The sequence below is a fragment of the Nansenia antarctica genome, assembly GCF_963989245.1.
Source record: "Nansenia antarctica genome assembly, chromosome: 1".
In the NCBI taxonomy this organism is placed as follows: domain Eukaryota; kingdom Metazoa; phylum Chordata; class Actinopteri; order Argentiniformes; family Microstomatidae; genus Nansenia; species Nansenia antarctica.
The window spans coordinates 84620463-84642873 of NC_137674.1; the positions used below are offsets into that span (position 1 = coordinate 84620463).

Sequence of the window (22411 nt, forward strand, 5' to 3'; positions counted from 1 at the left end):
GCGTGTGTGAGGGATGGAAGGGAGGGGGAGTACAGGGATCTGATAGGAGCCTTCAGCGTCTGGAGCGAGAGGAATGGTCTGCTCCTCAATCAAACCAAGACCAAGGAGCTAGTTATAGACTTCCGTAGGTCTAAGCCACCTCGGTTGCCCATTAACATCCGGGGCGAGGATATCGAGGTGGTGAAGACCTACAAGTACCTGGGGGTGCATCAGGACGACAAACTGGACTGGTCCACCAACACAGAGGCACTTTATAAGAAGGGCCAGAGCAGGCTGTACTTCCTAAGAAGACTTAGGTCTTTTGAAGTGTGTGGAGAGATGCTGGCCATGTTTTACCAGTCTGTCATGGCCAGCATTCTCTTCTACGCTGCAGTCTGCTGGGGGGGAAACATCACCAAGAGGGATACCGGACGGCTGGACAAGTTCGTAAAAAAGGTGGGTTCAGTGGTGGGAAGGAGCCTGGACTCTCTGGGGACGGTGGTGGAGAGAAGGACTAGGAGTAAGCTGCTGTCCATCAGGGACAACCCCAACCACCCCCTCCATCATGTCCTCGCTGGGCAAACCAGCAGCCGCCGCAGAGGGCGGTTCATCACGATACGCTCCCGGACGGAGCGATATAAAAAATAATTTATCCCGGCTGCACTAAGACTGTTCAATGGCAACTAAAGTAGCAGTCGGGGTCAAGGCTCCTGAATTTGTATTTATTATTTATTTTAATCATCATCATCACTTTTTAGTATTTTAATATAATAACTATAGCCATCTTTTTAATCCACTTTTATATCATGATCTCACTGTTTTTTATATACTGTACATGGCTGGCCCAGTGTTGTTGTCTGTCCTTTATGTTGTGTTGTGTTGTTATGTGTGGTTTTTAGTGGAGTGGCGCGGCAAAACGAATTTCCCCACGGGGATAAATAAAGTATCTTTGAATTGAATTGAATTGAATTGAACAGGTACAGGGAACAATTAACACAGCAGTGTCCGGGGTGGCAGGGTTAGGGGAGATGGTTAAGGGTAGGGAAGGTTGAACATTTATGTATTCCACTGAATCCTGTAGAGTGTCTGCTAGGAAATATGGTGGATATTATCCAATCTTGTGTCACACAACACGCCCTATCCTATCCTATATAGTGAGATGAACAACCCTCATGAATTGTAAAGGGAGAACCTGCCTGCTTTAGCAAAGGTGGGAATTCCTGGACTTCCTTACTATCAATGGAACGATGTGTTTGATGTGTTTTTGGTCATTGTGTTGTTGCTATCCTATCCTGTAATATGGAAAATAAAGAGGATTATAAATTGTAAATACAGGGGCAAACGGCAATTAAGGGTGCAAGGGTTAACCTCAAATGTGGTAGACTTCTCTGTTATGGCACTGTTTCAAAGCACGCTGCCTTTGAGAGTGATTAATTAGACTAACGATCACCAACACAGCGCTATTTGCATATGTCATAACTTATGGTCCATATTAATTTGCGTGTAGCTGTGTACTTTTTGAAGTAGGAACTTGTCCTTGGCGAACTGGGGTCCTCTATGTGCCTGCTAAAAAACTAAAACAACTTAGTGAGCCATTTTTCATGAAAACGACAGAAGGCTGAAGAATAGAAATAACACAAAGGGCTTCGTCCACTGTGTTGGCTTGTGCCCTACAGCAGTGGTTCTCAAACCTCTCCTCGGGGTAGAGTAACCGCTTGGTTTCATGTCCGAGCTGTATAATCTATCATTTTAATCACTTTCTTCTTTTCTTGTTACCTCATTCAGCCAAGGAATACCTAGTTTATCAGCACAGTTTTGAAGAGTTCATTTTCAGTTTCACTTTTACATTTCGTGTGATCCATTAGGTGTTTATTAATGCCTGTGTGGTGTTATTTTTAAAATGTTGACATTTTTGAGTTAGTAATTAATAAAATACAAAGGTTCCATCTCACAAAACATAATGGAATGTAAAAACTTTGACGCTCAATATCTCTGAACTACCCTAAACGGAGATAGAACCTTATAATTCTAAGCTCACGATTTGGATAGAGTGTACAAGGCATTGGGCTTAGTGGAACCCCCACACACACACTCCACACTGCTGCTGTGACAGGGCCCAGTGTTGGTCATTAATGTGGATCCCAGCCTTTTCCAGTTCAGTATCTTTTGTACCATAACTCAGTACCTTTAGTCAACATTTGTAGCAGAGCACTGAAGCTGAGGATTTCACAGGGTGAATTATGATGATATAATAATAATAATAGCTTGGTTTTATATAGCGCCTTTCACAAACCCAAGGACGCTTTACAGATTTCACAGACAGAAAGTCAGACAGAAAAAACAACAACAAAGACAGTGACAGTAACAAAACTAAACCAGGGGCCAAAGGCCTTGGTGAACAGATGAGTTTTGAGGGCTGATTTGAAGGTGTCCAGGGTAGGAGGGGAATTGCGAATCACTGTTAGGGCTTTCACACCGGCGCTGTCTGGCGATTGAGCCCGCGTTCATACCAGTGTATCGTTCGCCAGACAGCGCCAACGTTCGGAGGTTTCCGAACGTGAACCGGTGTTCGGAACTGCCGGTGTGAAAGCCCTATGTGGGGAGAGAGTTCCAGAGGGTGGGTGCTGCCACACTGAAGGCTCTGTCCCCGAGCCAAGTTTCCCTGTCAATCCTTTTTTTAGACAGTTAAATGGCCTACAGTCATAGATTCTTGACTATAAGTGGTCATTTTGGTCTATACTACTAATTCAATTATGACTATGGACAAAGGTACAGAATGTGAGACAAGCCATTTCGATAATTCACTTGCTTTATTAACGAAAACATCATGTCAAACAAATTATGAAAAAATTACATTGTACATGACAGCCGGGTGAAATTTAAGACATCCAAGCTCACATCATGACACATGGTCTTAAATCACTTTGTACACTGGCAACCGTCTTTGATGAGACCAGACATTAATCTTAATGATTTGGCAAGAAGCCAAGTATTGTGCACAATGTTGAAAACCATGATCGATCCCCAGTAACGTTCTAGTGGAGATCAGTCTTGTTTGTACATAGTAACACATCCCTCAGTATTCACATACGACACATCTGCCAGGCTTCTCCAGCTCTGCTCCTAGAGAACTGCTGGGTGAGCCACACGTTCCTTCCAGCCCAGCACTAACACACCTGTTTAAAATACAGGGTTCCTACAAGTTTCGACAAGTCAAATTTAAGACCTTTTTTTAGACCTCTTTGAATAGAGTTTTAGACCTATTCGCGACACCATATGATAGCATTTTGTCATCCTCGAGGTGATGAGATTAGGGATTTCACTGCCAAAAAAAGGAAGCAAATTGGCATTTTTTGGGTTCCAGCTTGATAAATTTCCGCGTAAATAGATCTAGATCAGTGGTCGGACTGATTTCCTTGCAGGATCTCATTTTTAGGACCTAACACCTCATTTTTAGACCGAATAACAAAAATTTGAGGCCTTGAAATTCGGCCTGCTGGATTTTAGACTTTAAGGCTTTTTGCTGGCAGCGCGGGAACCCTGAAAATAATCAACTCGTCGTCACTCTGAAACGTGATGTATTGAAGCAGGTGTGTAAGTGCTGGGCTGGAACAGACGCCTGCGTACACAGCAGCACTCCAGAACTGGAGGGCCTTGAGCCAGCTGCCAGGCCTTTAGAGTTCCATAGAGCAGGGTTCGACGTTAACGGTTGCCCGATTGCCCGGGGGCAAGTAAAAAATTCGCCGGGCTAGGTTGAGAGACAGCAACGACGCTGATCGACAGACAGGTACGCTTTAACAATTGTTCTTCCTGCAACACCGATACACAGATCCAGCAGCGTCGTCGCTGTCACGCAAACAAACCCGGCACATTTTTTACTTGCCCCGGCCAATCGGGCAACCGTTAATGTGGAACCCTGCCATAGACGGTGATCTCTTTAGGTGATCGCTTTGAAGGCTCTCTTCTCCACGTACTTCAGCTTGTGTCTCCTCACGAACCTGGAGGAGAAAGAGAACAACCGTCAAGAACTGTACTTGCTAAATAAGGGCGGCTGTGTCTCAGCAGGTAGAGTCGCCGTCTAATGATCACAAGGTTGGCAGATCGGCGGTTCGAGCCCCAGCTGGCCACATGTCGAAGTGTCCTTGGGCAAGACACTGAACCCCAAAATTGCTCCCAGTGAGTGGGCCGGCGTCTTGTATGGTAGCTACCGTATTTTCCGCACTATAAGGCGCACCGGATTATAAGGCGCACCTTCAATGAATGTCCTATTTTAGAACTGTTTTCATATACAGGGCGCACCGGATTATAAGGCGCACCGGATTATAAGGCGCATAGAATAGATACTGCAGTCAAACGTTTGACTGGGGTTGCGTTACGCCCAAGCTCCACCTACTGCGTTGCGTCACCTCTCCATCGGTGTTGTGTCAACTTCCCGTTGTCCAAGCTCCACCTGAGCGTTGTCACCGTCAACGTTCTACCTGCTCCACTGTCAAAAATATATATTTTTCCACCTCAAGTATCAGCCGTTCGTCATCCATTTTTGCAACAAGCGTCAAGGACCTGCGGTGATTCACAGCTGACTCGCGTGAATAGCAATTCGCAATAGCTGCAACCACGAGATATAGAGTAGTTAGCTACAAGCATTTTCAATCTGCTATTATCTCTATTAGTGGATTAACCGCTGTGGTGATTTAACAGCTGATAAAAATACATCAAGTAGACTACAAACAGAGCAAAACAACACCAGAAAACAACCAATAGGCTATACAATTATAACCAACAACCAATATGTGACAGCTCCTGGTGAAATGTGCAACGTACTTTTTCAGTTTTTACACATGCTTAAACTACAGATTGTAAGCTTTCAAATGATGTGTCATACATTCAAATCAGAGAAAGATTGAACACGACAGGCGTATTTGAATGTTGGTTCACCTCAAACACTGAATGGGAGAAAAGTGACTGACCAAACCACAACAAACGCTGCTAGCGGCTAACAGCTAACAAAACACATCGCTACGAAGGTCTAAACTGTATTTTAATAACATGACAACATACTGGGAGAACATCGACATGCTAAAAACACATAACTACACATAACTAGATGAACACACAGTTCTTGCTTTTGAACACGAGCTAAAACGAAACTATGTTTACAAGTCAACCCTCCCTTACCGGTAGCCTCCGGCAAACGAGAATAATGAATCCAATACACAAATGATAAGTGTTTAGTGATCGTTAAACTGTTGTTTATTATATCGAGTGGGTATTTTAAAACTTCAAGTTGAAAGCACCAAGAATCTCACTTTGTTCCCTCGGAAACTCTGTTTAGTCTTCTTTACTTGGGGTCTTGTGGTGTGGGACTGTGAGTAAGCACAGTATACCGGTGTTTACTGATTACCGTAATGCTGCAAGCGGTGCGGCTTTGTAGTTTACCAGTCGTACTGAAACATTTTGACAGAGCGCCTTGAGCGCCGTGTACAACCAGTATGGATCAACAAATTAACCAATTGATCCATATATAAGGCGCTCCGGGTTATAAGGCGCACTGTCGTTTTTTTTGAAAATTAAAGGCTTTTAAGTGCGCCTTATAGTGCGGAAAATACGGTATATAAGTGCAGTCCATTTACCATAAATAATCTTCACAGAGAGCTACAACTAAGTACCAATAAAATAACGTGTGCCTTCGTTTTGGAAGACAAATTCATCATGAATGACTTTATTTCCCCACAAGCCTTATTTCTCTTGGAACACACATTTTCATCTTGTCTGTGTATCGATGTGTTGTCAATTCATTTCGTCCCGCTTCCACTGCAAGACGCCTAACAGACACAAATCCCCCTCACACACACACACACAGACTTGCTGTAATTTAATTGATTTTTCATTTCAATTGAATTGGCTTTTTTGAAGTAGCTTTGACTGTCAATACTTGAGTAGCCTACCTTTTAATTAAGTATTGCACTCTATTTTATTTCAAATAATCGTTACTAGCCCTGTAGCCCACACAAATTAGATGACGTGTTCCTGCTCTCCTGTTGGCTCTCTGTTTGTATGAGAGCTGAGTTCCACTGGGACTCCCAATCTTCCGTCAGAGACTGAAGACCCATCTCCTCAGGTTACACCTTAACGGCTCCTCCTGAGACACCTACTACCCCACAGCACTGTGTCTCCTGAGACATCTACTACCCCCCAGCACTGTGTCTCCTGAGACATCTACTACCCCACAGCACTGTGTCTCCTGAGACATCTACTACCCCACAGCACTGTGTCTCCTGAGACATCTACTACCCCCCAGCACTGTGTCTCCTGAGACATCTACTACCCCCCAGCACTGTGTCTCCTGAGACATCTACTACCCCCAGCACAAGATTCCTACTTCCCCCCTTGTACTGTTTCTCCAGTGTAAAAAAACAACAACAACAAAACATGTCTATCACGACGACAAGCCCAGTATTTCAGCAATAAAATTTAGCTAAGATGTCTGGTGAACGACAGCCCCTTCTCATCAACGTATGACAAAACAATACTAGTCGAACAAAAACAAGTGACTTTCTCCTTTCGCTAGATACATCCAGAAGGTTGCCGACCCCTGGTCTATAGCATGGCAACGTCATGCAACTGTCATACAAGGCCAGACCGAATAAATGAGTCATTTTCAGAGTTGGCAGGGTCATTAAATTACTTAGAAATGGCCCAAAGTATGTTCTGACAGACACTGAAAAGGACTTACTTGGCTCTTTCTCTGGGCTCGATCATGTTTCTCTTCTGGAGGCTCTTGAAGCGGTCCTTGAGGATGCTGCCCTCTGGCTGCAGGAGGGGGGAATTACATGAGTAGATCCAAATATACTTATGTCAATTAAGCCAGCTCAGTAATTGTTTAACTATAGATATTGAGGTATGAATCAGAGACTTAACTGCTACGCAAGTCGTAATTCACGTATCTAAACCTAACCACTCTAAATACGGACTAACCGCCACAGAAGTTGCATTTAGCATAGCTTTTCATACAAACCAGGTCTACAATATCTCATACGAATTGGGTGTTCTGCTTTTTGTATGAATTCATACGAATTAAGCATAAAGATCTGTCCCTACACGATACAGCACATAGCCATTTTGAGCATAAACACATACATATACATATACATTGAGTATATTGGCAAAACTCTAATCCACCGCCCAGCCCTACGATCAGGCCCAGCCCTACGATCAGGCCCAGCCCACCTCCCAGCCCACCGCCAAGCCCTACGATCAGGCAGACAGAGAGACGAACCTTGAGCGTCCTCAGGGACCCGGGGATCTCGTCACTCAGCTGCACCTCCAGGTCAGCAGCCTGGAACCTGGGGTGAGAAGAAGGAGGGTGACCTGGTTAAGATGGCCGCCGCGCAGTACAGAACACAGGGAGGGAGTCTGGTGTCCCCGTAAAAAAACACTATGCGCAGCCATGCGGAACCTGCAACTAGTCCAGAAACGTGACACGTCTTTTTTTGACAGGTTATTTATTTGACAAATTACATTGTTTACAAAAAAGTTCTGTCATCACTTTTATAGTGTCTTCAACCACACAGACAGTGGTGCTGGACAAACACTAATAAGGCGTTTATTATATCTCAGGGTTTGACAGTAACGCTTTTTTACTTGCCCGGAGCAAGTAAAACATTCACTGGGTTTCGTTTGTTTGCGTGAGCCCGACGACGCTGCTTGATCCTAGATATTTGTATCTGTGTGCAGGAAGAACAACAAACGGCGCAGGCGCCAGACTAGACTAGATGATCGTGGAGTGTAGGAGTGGGACGATTAGAAAATGTCATGTCACGATTATCGTGTGCAAAATAATCGCGATCCACGATATTATCACGAGAATTTTTTTTTTTTAATGCCAATAAAACACACTGTAATCACTTTAACTTAGATTTTGTTGTATTTTTAGGACATTTTAAGTCAGTAATTCAAATTCAGATTCTAGTGGCACATATCTCTGGCCATAATCCGGGTCCTTAAGAAAGAGCAATTCCTTTTCGGCCAATCAGCACCTTTCATTAACGTACCCAAGGAAGTTTAAAGAACGCACTCCCAGTGTTGCCAACTTCCAGAGCCCCTTGGAGACTTAATTAGTCAAAAGCGACCAGCGACAAATCTAACTTCCTTTTCTGGTCATTTGGGGAATTACTGTAAAGCATCTAACATATCCTGTATTCCACGGTTCACGTTACAACCGAGCTCAGGAGAGACGAGTACATACAGTCTATGGCGAGCGAGGGTTGCCGTCTCCTCTCTCCCTCAACACTCACTCCCGCGGCCAGTCTGATAGCAGCCGCGGGGAGCGTACCGTTGTTCCCCGGGTCCTCGCAGAGGGTTCGGGCAAAGTTCGGGAAATAACGGACGGTTGTCATGTGTTTATACAGCATGGATGTTACGTGCCTAATGCCTTTGATGCGCACACTTGCTACTTGCCGCTTTAATCATTGTATTTAGCCTATAGCACAAGTCATGCATTGAATGTAACCTCAAGTGCTGAACAGTATTAAGTAAACCACAATATATTTGCTAAAGCTTAGGGGCGACCGTGCCTTTTGCAGCCATAGACTGTCACTGCCTGGTAATAACAAGGAAGGCCAATGACAGTATCCCGTCTAAAGTTTTTCACCAGCCATGGTGAGTAGGCTAGCATACGTTACCTAGTAACTGACTGACACGGCTGACTTGACAGTAACGTTACCCATGCAGGCTGAACAATAGCGCGAGACAAGTTCTGTGAGGATATTCGCGCGCGGCTCATGTAAGGAATTGCAATTATATTAGAGTAACAGTCGCTAACTTGACTGCAAAAGTAATGTAGCCTAGGCTGAAAAATAGCGCCAGACATTTGTTAAACACAGTTTATTCATAACATACGATTATGACGATTATTCAAATAATTAAAATTCTCCACGATTAAGTTATCGCGGGTGTTTTTATCGCGATTAACGATAAAAACGATAATCGTCCCATCCCTAGTGGAGTGAAGATATTATTAAAGCGTACGCGCCTGTCGATCACCCGTATGCTTTGATAATATCTTCACTCCACTGTATCTATAGCGATTTTTTACGGTTTTACGGCGGTATTGACAGAAAACGTCGCTATTTTCAGAAACCGCAATGTACGGTATAATCGTAATCATAAACGCCCAACCCTACCCCATGTGTTGAAACATTGGTAAAAATGTACTTTAAAACGAAATACGCTTAAAACAACACATGCAACAAGGAGTTTGCAGAGCCTGAAATAAGCCTACATATTCAAATCTATTCACACAGATTCAAATACTTGATAACAGAGAAAAGCAGAGCTTCCAACATCGCCATACGATTGTAGCGCAAGGCATAGCCAACTAATGTTGCTCTCAGTTAAAAATGCTCAAAAGAGGGGGCGCTTGGTGGCGTAACACACTAAGCTTCAACCATGTAACTGCAGGGTTCCCGGTTCGATTCCGACCGTGGACATATCCTGCATGTCATCCCGTCTCTGTCTCTCTGTCTCTCTGTCTCTCTCTCTCTCTCTCTCTCTCTCTCTCTCTCTCTCTCTCTCTCTCTCTCTCTCTCTCTCTCTCTCTCTCTCTCTCTCTCTCTCTCTCTCTCTCTCTCTCTCTCTCTCTCTCTCTCTCTCTCTCTCTCTCTCTCTCTCTCTCTCTCTCTCTCTCTCTCTCTCTCTCTCTCTCTCTCTCTCTCTCTCTCTCTCTCTCTCTCTCTCTCTCTCTCTCTCTCTCTCTCTCTCTCTCTCTCTCTCTCTCTCTCTCTCTCTCTCTCTCTCTCTCTCTCACCCATCCTTCCTGTCAAAATCTCTACTGTCTCTATCACAACAAAAATAAAAATATGAGTGGGACTGCCCCACTCAGAAAAAAAGAAAATGTTGAGCTAAAAAAAGAAAATGCTCAAAAGAGCACCACCCCTAGTGCCGAAAACAACACTTGTGTAAAAAAAGGGCCTTGGGCCTTTACTCACTTGAGCCTGCCGAGGCGTCTGGGCAGGGCCTTCTGGGCCTCCTGCTTGGCCTTGCGTTTGACCTGCCTCTCCCTGGTCAGCTGGTCTCTCCTCTTCAGAGAGGCGTGGATGGAGCGCAGCTGGAAGAGCTGCTGCCGCTTGTCCGTCACGGTGCGCTCCGTCTGCTTCTGTTGCTCCTGTGTGGTGAAAGAGACAGAGAGAGACAGTTAGAGACAGAGAGACAGTTAGAGACAGAGAGACAGTTAGAGACAGAGAGAAACAGAGAGAGACAGTTAGAGACAGAGAAAGACAGAGAGAGACAGTTAGAGACAGAGAGACAGTTAGAGACAGAGAGACAGTTAGAGACAGAGAAAGACAGAAAGAGACAGTTAGAGACAGAGAGAGACAGTTAGAGACAGAGAGAGACAGAGAGAGACAGAGAGAGACAGTTAGAGACAGAGAGAGACAGTTAGAGACAGAGAGAGGCAGAGAGAGACAGTTAGAGACAGAGAGAGGCAGAGAGAGACAGTTAGAGACAGAGAGAGACAGAGAGAGACAGTTAGACACAGAGAGAGACAGTTAGAGACAAAGAGAGACAGAGAGAGACAGTTAGAGACAGAGAGAGACAGTTAGAGACAGAGAGAGACAGAGAGAGACAGTTAGAGACAGAGAGAGACAGTTAGAGACAGAGAGACAGTTAGAGACAGAGAGACAGTTAGAGACAGAGAAAGACAGAAAGAGACAGTTAGAGACAGAGAGAGACAGAGAGAGACAGTTAGAGACAGAGAGAGACAGAGAGACAGTTAGAGACAGAGAGAGACAGTTAGAGACAGAGAGAGACAGAGAGAGACAGTTAGAGACAGTTAGAGACAGAGAGAGACAGTTAGAGACAGAGAGAGGCAGAGAGAGACAGTTAGAGACAGAGAGAGGCAGAGAGAGACAGTTAGAGACAGAGAGAGACAGAGAGAGACAGTTAGACACAGAGAGAGACAGTTAGAGACAAAGAGAGACAGAGAGAGACAGTTAGAGACAGAGAGAGACAGTTAGAGACAGAGAGAGACAGAGAGAGACAGTTAGAGACAGAGAGAGACAGTTAGAGACAGAGAGACAGTTAGAGACAGAGAGACAGTTAGAGACAGAGAAAGACAGAAAGAGACAGTTAGAGACAGAGAGAGACAGAGAGAGACAGTTAGAGACAGAGAGAGACAGAGAGACAGTTAGAGACAGAGAGAGACAGTTAGAGACAGAGAGAGACAGAGAGAGACAGTTAGAGACAGTTAGAGACAGAGAGAGACAGTTAGAGACAGAGAGAGGCAGAGAGAGACAGTTAGAGACAGAGAGAGGCAGAGAGAGACAGTTAGAGACAGAGAGAGACAGAGAGAGACAGTTAGACACAGAGAGAGACAGTTAGAGACAAAGAGAGACAGAGAGAGACAGTTAGAGACAGAGAGAGACAGTTAGAGACAGAGAGAGACAGAGAGAGACAGTTAGAGACAGAGAGAGACAGTTAGACAGTTAGAGACAGAGAGAGACAGTTAGAGACAGAGAGAGACAGTTAGAGACAGTTAGAGACAGTTAGAGACAGAGAGAGACAGAGAGAGACAGGGAGAGACAGTTAGACACAGAGAGAGTAGGGGTGGGACGATTAGAAAATGTAATGTCACGATTATCGTGGGCAAAATAATCGCGATCCACGATATTATCGCGATAATAATAAAAAATAATAATAATAATAATAACATTAACATCATTTTAAAAACATCTTGACAAAAATAAAAATCTTTAATAAAATCTTAAATAAGGTAATGATAAATTATAAGGTATCACTGCATAAATAAAGGAAAAAAATACTGTCAAACAAAACTTGAACACTGACACTTTTCTGTCATCAAACTGAGTGCTAGGCTTGTGGCTTAGAGACTTGAAAGCTTCAAGATAGGTTAAAGTGCAAAAATGTCAACATGTTCACTTTTTCTGCCTTTAGCTGTGCTCGGAGAGGTGTGAGTATGTGCCCACTGGCACTAAACACTCTCTCTGAAGGAACACTAGTTGCAGGTATGCATAGAAGCCTGCGTGCAACCCTGGAAAGGTGAGGCAATGGACACGGGGCCGATGCAGCCATGGTGAGAAGGCTAGCATACGTTAGTGACTGACTGACAAGGCTGACTTGACAGTCACGTTACCCATGCAGGCTGAACAATCGCGCGAGACACATTTCTGTGAGGATATTCGCGCGCGGCTCATGTGAGAAATCTCAATTATATTACTATTTATTTATAACATACGATTATTACATCCTCCCTCTCGCCAGTTTGGGGCAATAGACTTCTCCCCTGGTGCCACGGATAGGGGTTTCAAGCGGTGGGACAGCAAATTGATGGTTACTATCGGACATTTATATGATACGGAAATACTACTTTCATTTGACCAATTATGTAAGAAATATGACCTACCACGAAATGAGTTTTTCAGATACCTTCAGATACAAAGTTTTTTAAATAGCCAAAAAGACACTGGCCTCTGTCACCAACCATCTCCGCTGGAGGAGATAGTCTCTGCTGGAAAGACGAGAGGCATTCTGGGGCTTGGGTATAGAGCACTTTCGAAATATGATAAAGGCAAACCTGCATTTACGCCCAAAGACTGGAATAATGACCTGAACATTAATACTGATGCAGCAACTTGGTCACTAATATGGCAATCGGCAAACGACATCTCAATCTGTAATAGGACGAAGGAAACGCAATTTAGACTACTACAACGTTTGCAGATTACTCCCCAACTTAGACATAAAATGGATCATAACAAATCGGAAATGTGTACAAAGTGTATTACCGAGGTTGGGAGCTTTGTTCATTGTGTTTGGACTTGTAGATATATAGATGATTACTGGAAAGGTATAGTGGATAAAATTCATCTAATTCTAGATGTTACATTGGATAAGGACCCCATGTGTCTATTGTTTGGGTTGCCAGACAAACAACTTAAAAGTATGCATTCCAAAAGACTTCTGTGTATCCTCACTTTTTGTGCAAGGAAAAATATATTGCTGAAATGGATAGACTGCAAACCGCCTACAATAGCTGGATGGCACAAGGTAATTTTTGATATGATTCCTATGGAATATCTGACATATAGGTCTAAGTGTAAGATAAAGACATTCTATAAGATTTGGTCTCCGTTCTTAGATTATATTGGTACCAGACTGGCTGCCATTGTAATGAAAGGTTTGGTGGATTACACTCAAGAAAGTACACAAGACTAATGTGTAACAGATCTACAATGTATGGGTCACAATATTATTTACTGTGCTGGTGTTGTGCTGCCGCTGTGTTTAGGACTGTGATCCCCCCATATATTATGGCATTTGTTGTCATTTTCTTTTCTGTTTATTTCTGATATGTGACATGGCCTCCTTCCCCCCCTGTTTTTTTGTTTTTGTTTTGTTTTGTTTGTCTTTGTTTTTTGTTTGTTAGTTTGTTTAAAAAAAAAGAAAAAGAGAAATAACATTTTCTGTTATTGTTTATGGACAATGTACTGCATAACAAAGTGCAAAACTAGTTTTCTACTATTAATGGGACAATAACCTCCCCCACGGATACTAGTTGTTGTTGTTATGTCCTGTTGTGTACATGTCTCTGTGAAACTCAATAAAAATATTAACAACAACAACAAAAAACACACATAGGTCACATACATTAATACATACAATAAAAACAGACAGATCAAATCATGATACAGGTGATGGTACTCCTGCTGGGCATTGCTGCCTGACGCACCTCCAACAGTGCCTTTAGAACAGGTGTGCTGTGACACCTCACTGAACACCTATGTGGGCCTAACTGGGTCATCAGCTGGGGACCACCAGTCAGACAAAGCAGTGTTTATAAAATGTAGTGCCTATTTAAAAAGTCCAGTCATTTAAAAATAATAATAATAAAATAAAATAAAAACCAAAAAAATAAATAAAACGATTATGACGATTATTCAACTAATTAAAATTCTCCACGATAAAGTTATCGCGGGTGTTTTTATCGCGATTAACGATAAACACGATAATCGTCCCATCCCTAAGAGAGAGAGACAGTTAGACACAGAGAGAGACAGTTAGACACAGAGAGAGACAGTTAGAGACAGAGTTAGACAGTTAGAGACAGAGAGAGACAGTTAGAGACAGAGAGAGACAGTTAGAGACAGAGAGAGACAGAGAGAGACAGAGAGAGACAGAGAGTCATTATGCTGCTCCACAAGACACTGAATGGCCACTAGTCCCAGGCTAGTCCCAGGCTAGACACAGGCTAGTGCCAGGCAGTTTTTCAGGACAGTAAGGGATACAGGTTTCATGTGTTTTTCTGAAAGTTTTCCGAAATAACCTACCACAAAAAGAGTCTATGTTACAGCGACAGTTCAACTCAAGGTTTAGTGAGTCGAGCCACGCCAGGGAGAACGATGTGAAAAGAGAATAACTGAACCATCGTAGCGCAGTTCGTGTTTGTTTATATTACCGTTATCGAAGTTACATTCTTACCGTTGCTGAGCAACCAATAAACAACTGTTCAGCGGATGAATACACTTACAATAAAACATAGTTCCGTTTAGGGCTGCCACAAACGATTATTTTCATAGTCGATTAGTCACAGATTATTTTAATGATTAGTCGACTAATCAGATCATAAATTACAGCTTATCGCACAATTACTCAATCGCTCTTATTTAGCTATCATCTTCTAAATCAGCTTCTAAATTTAGCTTGAAGTTGTTAGTTGTTGTTGTAGGCATGTGCTAACTAAAAATAAAGACAATTAAAATGATTGTTCACTCAAAAATAGATCTTTTAATGAAGCAGCCTATTTATTTCTGGCATCACTTGCATGTAATGTAATGTAATAGTGCAAAACAAAGGGTATAGTGCATCTTCTCAGGCATACATTTTATCACAGTACATCATTTTAAAAATGTAGTACTCAGCAGTTTGCACTCTCTACTACATTTTTTAAATGTGTTTGATGCCTGAGAAGATGCACTATACCCTTTGTTTTGCACTATTACATTACATTACATGCAAGTGATGCCAGAAATAAATATGCTGCTCTCCCTCCCTCTCTCTCTCTCTCTCTCTCTCTCTCTCTCTCTCTCTCTCTCTCTCTCTCTCTCTCTCTCTCTCTCTCTCTCTCTCTCTCTCTCTCTCTCTCTCTCTCTCTCTCTCTCTCTCTCTCTCTCTCTCTCTCTCTCTCTCTCTCTCTCTCTCTCTCTCTCTCTCTCTCTCTCTCTCTCTCTCTCTCTCTCTCTCTCTCTCTCTCTCTCTCTCTCTCTCTCTCTCTCTTACACACACACATTTAAAATCTTTATTTGCGTTCACATTTTACAATAAAATTCTTGAACACAAACAGTATTAGTTGCACCAGCATAGGACACTCGATAATTCAAGCTTTACAATCTGTCTATGGGTAGCAGCGTCTCCTCCATATGTGGCGGCTGCCTGACGACTAGTCTGTGGACATTACCAAGGCTTCCAAATACAAACACTAATAATTTACATTTGTACCCAAGCTGTACAATGGCATAGAGATCCGTGTCCACTGACAGTCCGTTCAGGTGCGCCAGGGAAGGGTCGGCATTCTCCGGTAGTCTATAGACTCTCCCGCTGAGCAGCGCCCGCTTGAACGCGAGCCTCAATACGGTGATAAAAAGCATTGTCAAAGCGAGTTTTCCAAGCACTGGTTGCATCTTCTACATTAACGATGGCAGTTACAACGGGTGTGCGTGTGGGTAGATGTTAATAAAAAGTTATTTAGGTTTAGATGTCGAAAAACTCTCAAACAACTTTCACGAGCTGTGCGGCCACCGGCCCGCTCCCCAGCTGCTGCTGCACACACACTAGAGTGCAGATCAGACAGACGCACTTCACATATCACATCGTGTAAAAAAGTCCTCCTCCCATTCTGGATGGAAGTTGTACGTTATTGGTTTCTTACTTGGTCCAGCTTCCCCACTCATTTGTATACCCTTTCTTTAGTATTATATAGTAAATGGTAGATTTTTTTTTTTTTTTCTTTCCTAGCACCAGGGGAGCCACCCCTCCCAAATGTCGTTGTTTGGTACCTGTACTATAGCAATGACAATAAAGACCATTCATTCATTCATTCAAATTGGAAGGCTAACTAGGTAATTAGTCTCGCCGGTATTTTGTATTTTGTAGTTGACGCTGTTGACTGCGCATGCGTGGTGAACCGTGTGTTAGGTGAAAAGATCAGATCTCAGACTGGCTTACCTGTACGTCAATCAAGTGGCAAAAGCCATAGTGAGGATGGATGATAGGCGAACGCTAGCCAGTGGCAGCTTCAGGGAAGAAAAACGAATGCTTATCGCTTATTTCAGCTCCAAAAAAGCATGCGATGACGTTGATTACCAAATATGTCGGCGACGATTTTGGTAATCGACGTCGTCGCGACTAGTCGACTAATCGTGGCAGCCCTAGTTCCGTTAAAGTACATTAATTAAAAGTTTGTCTTGTCTTCACCGCTAGCTGTGCTAATATCCATGATATACCACGGCTTCTCGTTCCATAACGCTTGAATGTAGCTCGGACAGCGTACCTTTATCTTCTCAGCTCTCTCCTTCCTCCTTTGTTTCTCTGTCTTCTTCTCCTGCTGCAGACACACGCCCAGGGCCACGTCGTCCTCCTCCTCCTCCTTCTCCTCCTCTTCCTCTTCCTCCACCAGCCCTTCCACCTGTTCCTGGAACTTAGACTCCTGCAGGAACACAAACATGTCAGGGAAACTGGAGCTTGAGGATATATGCAGGTATTTCACTGACTGGGGGAGGGATGATGAATAGCTAAGAGGTTAGGTACTGATGTCATACCTCAGTGGCTGTGTCTTCTCGTTTGACAGCGAGCTGTCTCTCTATCCTGAGCTCCGCTTTCTGTTTCTTCAGCTCCACATCGTGGGCTTCTTGTAGCAAGGCCTGGGTATGAACAGAGAGAGAGATGTCAGGGAGGCAAAGCACTTCAGTGTATAAATGACATGGTATTGGCGTAACACGCATCATAAAAAGATAAGTTACGGTTGCCCATAGCAACCCTTCCCTATGTCAAGATTATTGTGCACCATAAATAAAAGCATATGTTACGTGTTTGATTTATATGACACTATAGTAGGGTTGGGCGGTATCAAAAAAATAAAATAAACGTTAAACCTCCGCCAAATTAAACCGCAGTTTACGGGATCATGACTATCATTATTATTTTTTTATAAGACAAAAATGTGATGCATGTTCCAGTTTTATTCTCTGAACATCATAAAAAACTATTATTTTACACAGTCAAATAGCAGACAGGGTTCCCACACCTTCTGAAACATCAAATTCAAGCAACTTTCAAGGACTTTCAAGACTCAATTCCCTCAAATTCAAGGACCCAACACGGCATAGTTTGAGACAGATCTAGGTGAGAATTTATATAATAGGAACTATCCGCTCACAGACAACAATTAAAAAGAGAGGCTTTTGAATGTAGAGGCTTGAACACTAGATGGTCTCTATAATTACGTAGTTTTTTATATATATATATATATATATATATATATATATTTAGTTATTTATTTTTTAGAGAGAGCGAGAAGGGAGGGGGGGTTCAAGCACTTTCAATGACCCATGTCTATTTTCAAAAACCTTTAAGGCCTTGATTATTTATTTTTTAATTCGCAAACTTTCAGGGATTCCAAGGACCTGTGGGAACCCTGAGCAGAGGACTGAGTTTTTTTAAAATATTATTATTATTGTTCTGAGTGGGGCAGTCCCACTCATAATTTTTTTCATTTCATTGGACAGATAGTGAAGACAGACAGGAAAGTAAGGAGAAGAAGGGAGAGAGGGCATGTCAGGAGGGGCCCGGATTCGACCCCATGCCGACATGGGCAAATGTGTGCACTGTAGGCCGCGGTGCTAGACCACTGGACCACCCCAGGCCACAGAGGACTAAGAGTTACCTGGTGGGAGAAGAAGTCAGGGTTGTAGGAGCCTCCGGGGGCGATGACCTCCACAGCCGGGAGGACCGAGGCCTTCTCATTCAGCTTGTCTGGCCGCTAAAACAAAGGACCATGATTTTAAAGACGGTCATTGTCCAACATGGGTGAGGTCATTTGACCCTGTGAGTATTTTTTTTTTTATGTCTTTGCACTCGATCAAATTTCAGGACCCTCCTTTTATGACTTTTCCTAGATATGTGCGTTCTACCACCCAGTATCCTTACATTTTCAAAATCAGGATAATATTATTTTTTTATTGGGGTGAACTATGCCTTCAAACGTTTTAGATGTAGAAGTGTGCTGCCCTCACCTTCACAAGCTTCTTTCCAGTTTGTTCGAGGAACCAGGGGTCTCTAGTCTCTTTGACTGAGAGATGGATGGAAAAAACTGAGTCACAAACAATATAAATGATAAAATAAATGATCTCAAAAACAGAGGAAACGATTTGGGGGGAGGGGAGGGTACCTCATAATTCAATAGCTTCAATTAACTACCCCCATAACTGTCCCCCAACTCACCCTCTGCTCCCCACAGATCGTAGTAGGGTCTCTCTGGGTGGTTGTTGGCCACTGTTGGCTGTTTCCGTGGCAACGTCTCTGTCGCCGGCCTGATGTTCAACAGCCGCTTCTGTCTCCGTGAGAACACGCCCTTGGCAGCGAGCTTCTCTGTGCTCTGAGCGATGCGACGAAGTTTCTTGGCGTTGGGCTTCTGGTGAGCCAACACACTGAGGGGAGGGACGATGTTTTAACACTAGAACAGCCACGGGTGGGGTCTTTTAGCACTCCATCACATTTCAGGACCCTCCTTTCATGACTTTTCCTAGATATGTGCGTTCGAAACACCCAGTATCCTTACATTTTCTAAATCACATCAGGATAAGCTAGTATAAAGCTATTTTGCTACTTTTTCTGTGTAGGATGCCATGCCTCATACTGACAGAACCAGACTCCAAAGGTGTGAGTGGGTGTGGGGAAAAGGGTAGAATGATGGTCAGGATGATGTTTGAGTTTTTAGGTCAGGATGATGGGGGGTAAAGAGGGTGAGGGGCAGGATGACAGGGGTGGGATGGCAGGGTTCCTACAAGTTTCAACAAGTCAAATTTAAGACCTTTTTAGACCTTTTTTCGACTTTAAAGGCCAATGCACACGGCGTGCGATTTTTGTTGCCGGACAAAATTCGATTTTGAAGTTTGAATGGAAGTCTATGAGAAAATCTCATCCCAATGCACACGGCCCCGATTTTAATCGCACCGCGAAAATTCGATTCCATTCGTTTTGAATGGGACAAAGCACACGGCGTGCGAGTTTTGTCGCACTGTCCAATTTTGCTAATTTTGTAAAAGTTTGTGGTGCAACGGATTATTGCATCACAATGGGACAATTGGGAAAACTTCAACTGGTCTATCTAAATTAATTGAGTCACTCATAACGGGGAGAGAGACTGGAGCATACCTTTTTATATAGTTATAGTTTAGCAAAAAAGCTTGCTATCATTACATAAAAGCATATCAACGTTAACGTTGCTACTCACCCATTTTCGTTTGTCTCCTTTCGTTGATGACTGTCTCCGTCCTCCGAATCTATGTCTGCCTGATCATCACCCATAATGAAGTGGCTTTTATAATACACCTTTCTGGCTGTGTGTTTTGTGCGCTCCCTCTCCTGACATTTTACCAATACCCCTAAATCAGGGGACCCACATATTTTATCACAATATGTCTAGTTGTATCTTGTAGAAATTGTGGAAGCAAGGCAAGCAATATTGGTAGAGCCTATTGCAATCAGCCTGCCTGGTCCGACTACGTAACAATAAAGTAACAATTGAGAATGGAATGTTGTGTTGCAACAAAATCTCGCACGCCGTGTGCATTGGGATGAGATTTTTTATGATTTTCTCATAGACTTCAATGGTGTGAGTTGAAAATGGAATTTTGCCGTGTGACAAATCGCATCGCACGTCGTGTGCATTGCAATCGAATGTTGTCCGGCAACAGAAATTGCATGCCGTGTGCATTGGCCTTAAGGCTTTTTGAGACCAGCGTGAGAACCCTGGGATGGTTAAGGGCCAGAGGATGGGGTGAAAGGTGAGAGACAGAAAGAAAGAGAGGATCAGTGAATACTCACTCTTTAGGCGGAGGGACGAGGGAGTCGTGCTGCAGTATCAGATCGATCCTCAGAGGCCGTGACGCTCTCCCCCTCCTACCCACTTTGACTTCTGTCACTACAAACAGAGAAACAGATAATAATACATTAATAATAATTCATCATTACATTTATATAGCGCTTTTCCGAGGCTCAAAGACGCTGACAATATGGGGGAAACGGAAAACACAGAAACAACAAGCTACAGATAACATGAGCACATACAACACAGAGTTAACGAACGGGGAGGGGGGTGGCGGGGTTAGGGGAGATGGTTAGGGGCAGGGGAGGTTGTATGCATGGGAGAACAGGTAGGTTTTGAGGTGGGATTTAAAAGTGGAGAGTGAGGATGAGTCTCTGGGTGGTTGAGGAAGAGAGATCACATTCATGACACTGAACATCTTCGGCCAACAAACACATCTTAAAATGTAATATTGCTTCCAAGTCAACACAGTAGTGTTGTTAGTAGTAGTGTTGTTAGTAGTAGTGTAGTTAGTAGTAGTAGTGTTGTTAGTAGTAGTAGTGTTGTTAGTAGTAGTTAGTAGTAGTGTAGTTAGTAGTAGTTAGTAGTAGTAGTGTTGTTAGTAGTAGTGTTGTTAGTAGTAGTGTTGTTAGTAGTAGTGTTGTTAGTAGTAGTGTTGTTAGTAGTAGTGTAGTTAGTAGTAGTGTTGTAGTTAGTAGTAGTGTAGTTAGTAGTAGTGTTGTTAGTAGTAGTGTAGTTAGTAGTAGTGTAGTTAGTAGTAGTGTTGTTAGTAGTAGTGTTGTTAGTAGTAGTGTAGTTAGTTAGTTACCTGTCTGAACTGGTTTCTTCTGAACTCCAGTGTCCACAAAGAACAGGCTGTCATCTGACTTTTCAGATATTAGACCTCTGTCAAAAACAAAAGACAATAGATTATATTAGATTCAACTTCATTGTCATCGCAGAATACAAGTACTATACAACGGAATGCAGTTTAGTATCCAACCAGAAGTGCAAATAGTGATAAGGTGTTTTTTATTGGTTTTTATAAAAACACAACACCATGTATACATTCAATCAATCAACAAATAGTGATATAAGGGCATGATAATAAGGGCATGATATTAATAGAACAAGAATGGTAGTGATAGGTGACTATGTAATATACAGTATGTGCAGAGGTACTATTGTAAACATCAGTTTAGTTATACAGTTATGTGCTATGTACAGTTATGAGCTATGTACAGTTAGCCTATGAGTTATGTACCGTTATGAGCTATGTACAGTTATGAGCTATGTACAGTGAGATAGTTTATGTACAGTGAGATAGTTTATGTACAGTGAGATAGTTTATGTACAGTATCTAATGTGCAGAAGTATAAAAGAAGTAATGTAAACATCAGTAGTGCAAAGGTTATAGAGTGATCACATTAACCAGGGACGCGCAGCCAACAAGTATTGTCATTGTCATCATACTATTGGCATTATCATACATTGTCATATCCATAATATCCCAAAGTGGGGACAAAGGGAGAAATGCGTCATGTTTCAGGGTGTTGTTCTTGTTGTAACACATGATCGTCTAACAGCGACCAGCCACATGTGCTTACCCCGTCGTCCTCTCCTGGAGCCTCACGTCGTCCAGAAACTCCTCCACATCTTGGACGTCACTGTGCTTGTTCCAACTTTTCTTCTTGTTTTTATTCACACGTTTCCTCCGACCACCGATCAAGTCACTGGCGCCGATCGACGAGTTCTTTTTAAGTGATAGAAACCCATCTTGTCCAGCCGCCACGCGTCTAGCTCTCTTGGCCGACGCCATGCTGGTAGATGATAGACCACAGCAGTCATACGTCATCACGTCACTTCCCTGAGAGCAACACACATCCGGGTATTTTGCTCTCCCGTCATGCAGTGTTGCCAGATGGGGCATATTCCCGCCGAATGGGCTACTTTTGATCACACGGTCCAGCTCAAATTACGTCACAAGTTAGGTAGGAAAACATTTTGACATATTATAAGGCCAATGCACACGGCGTGCGATTTTGTCGCCGGACAACATTCGATTGCAATGCACACGGCGTGCGATGCGATTTTGTCGCACCACAAAATTCGGTTTTCAACTCACACCATTGAAGTCTATGAGAAAATCTCATCCCAATGCACATGGCATGTGATGCGATTTTGTCGCACCACAACATTTCAGATTCAGATTCCGATTCAGATAACGTTTATTGCCATTATGCATACACATATAGGAATTTGCTTCGACATTACAGTAAGTGCGTTTATACTTTTTTCACGTGTCAAAAAACAGGACAACACAGGACAGACAACAGT

General features: G+C 43.1%; 1 protein-coding gene across 1 annotated transcript; it reads right to left on the bottom strand.

Annotated features, from left to right (window-relative positions):
* Positions 1-2776: 2776 nt before the first annotated feature.
* nop53 (NOP53 ribosome biogenesis factor) lies at positions 2777-21893 on the bottom strand (the record flags this gene model as incomplete). The annotated part of the gene is made up of 12 exons (XM_080539306.1): positions 2777-3977; positions 6713-6789; positions 7256-7322; positions 9966-10141; positions 16541-16696; positions 16809-16910; positions 17933-18028; positions 18282-18337; positions 18490-18695; positions 20095-20191; positions 20904-20980; positions 21682-21893. 12 exons carry the CDS (start codon positions 21891-21893, stop codon positions 3917-3919), a joined length of 1383 nt encoding a protein of 460 aa, XP_080395432.1. The 3' UTR covers positions 2777-3916.
* Between the last annotated feature and the right edge of the window lie 518 nt (positions 21894-22411).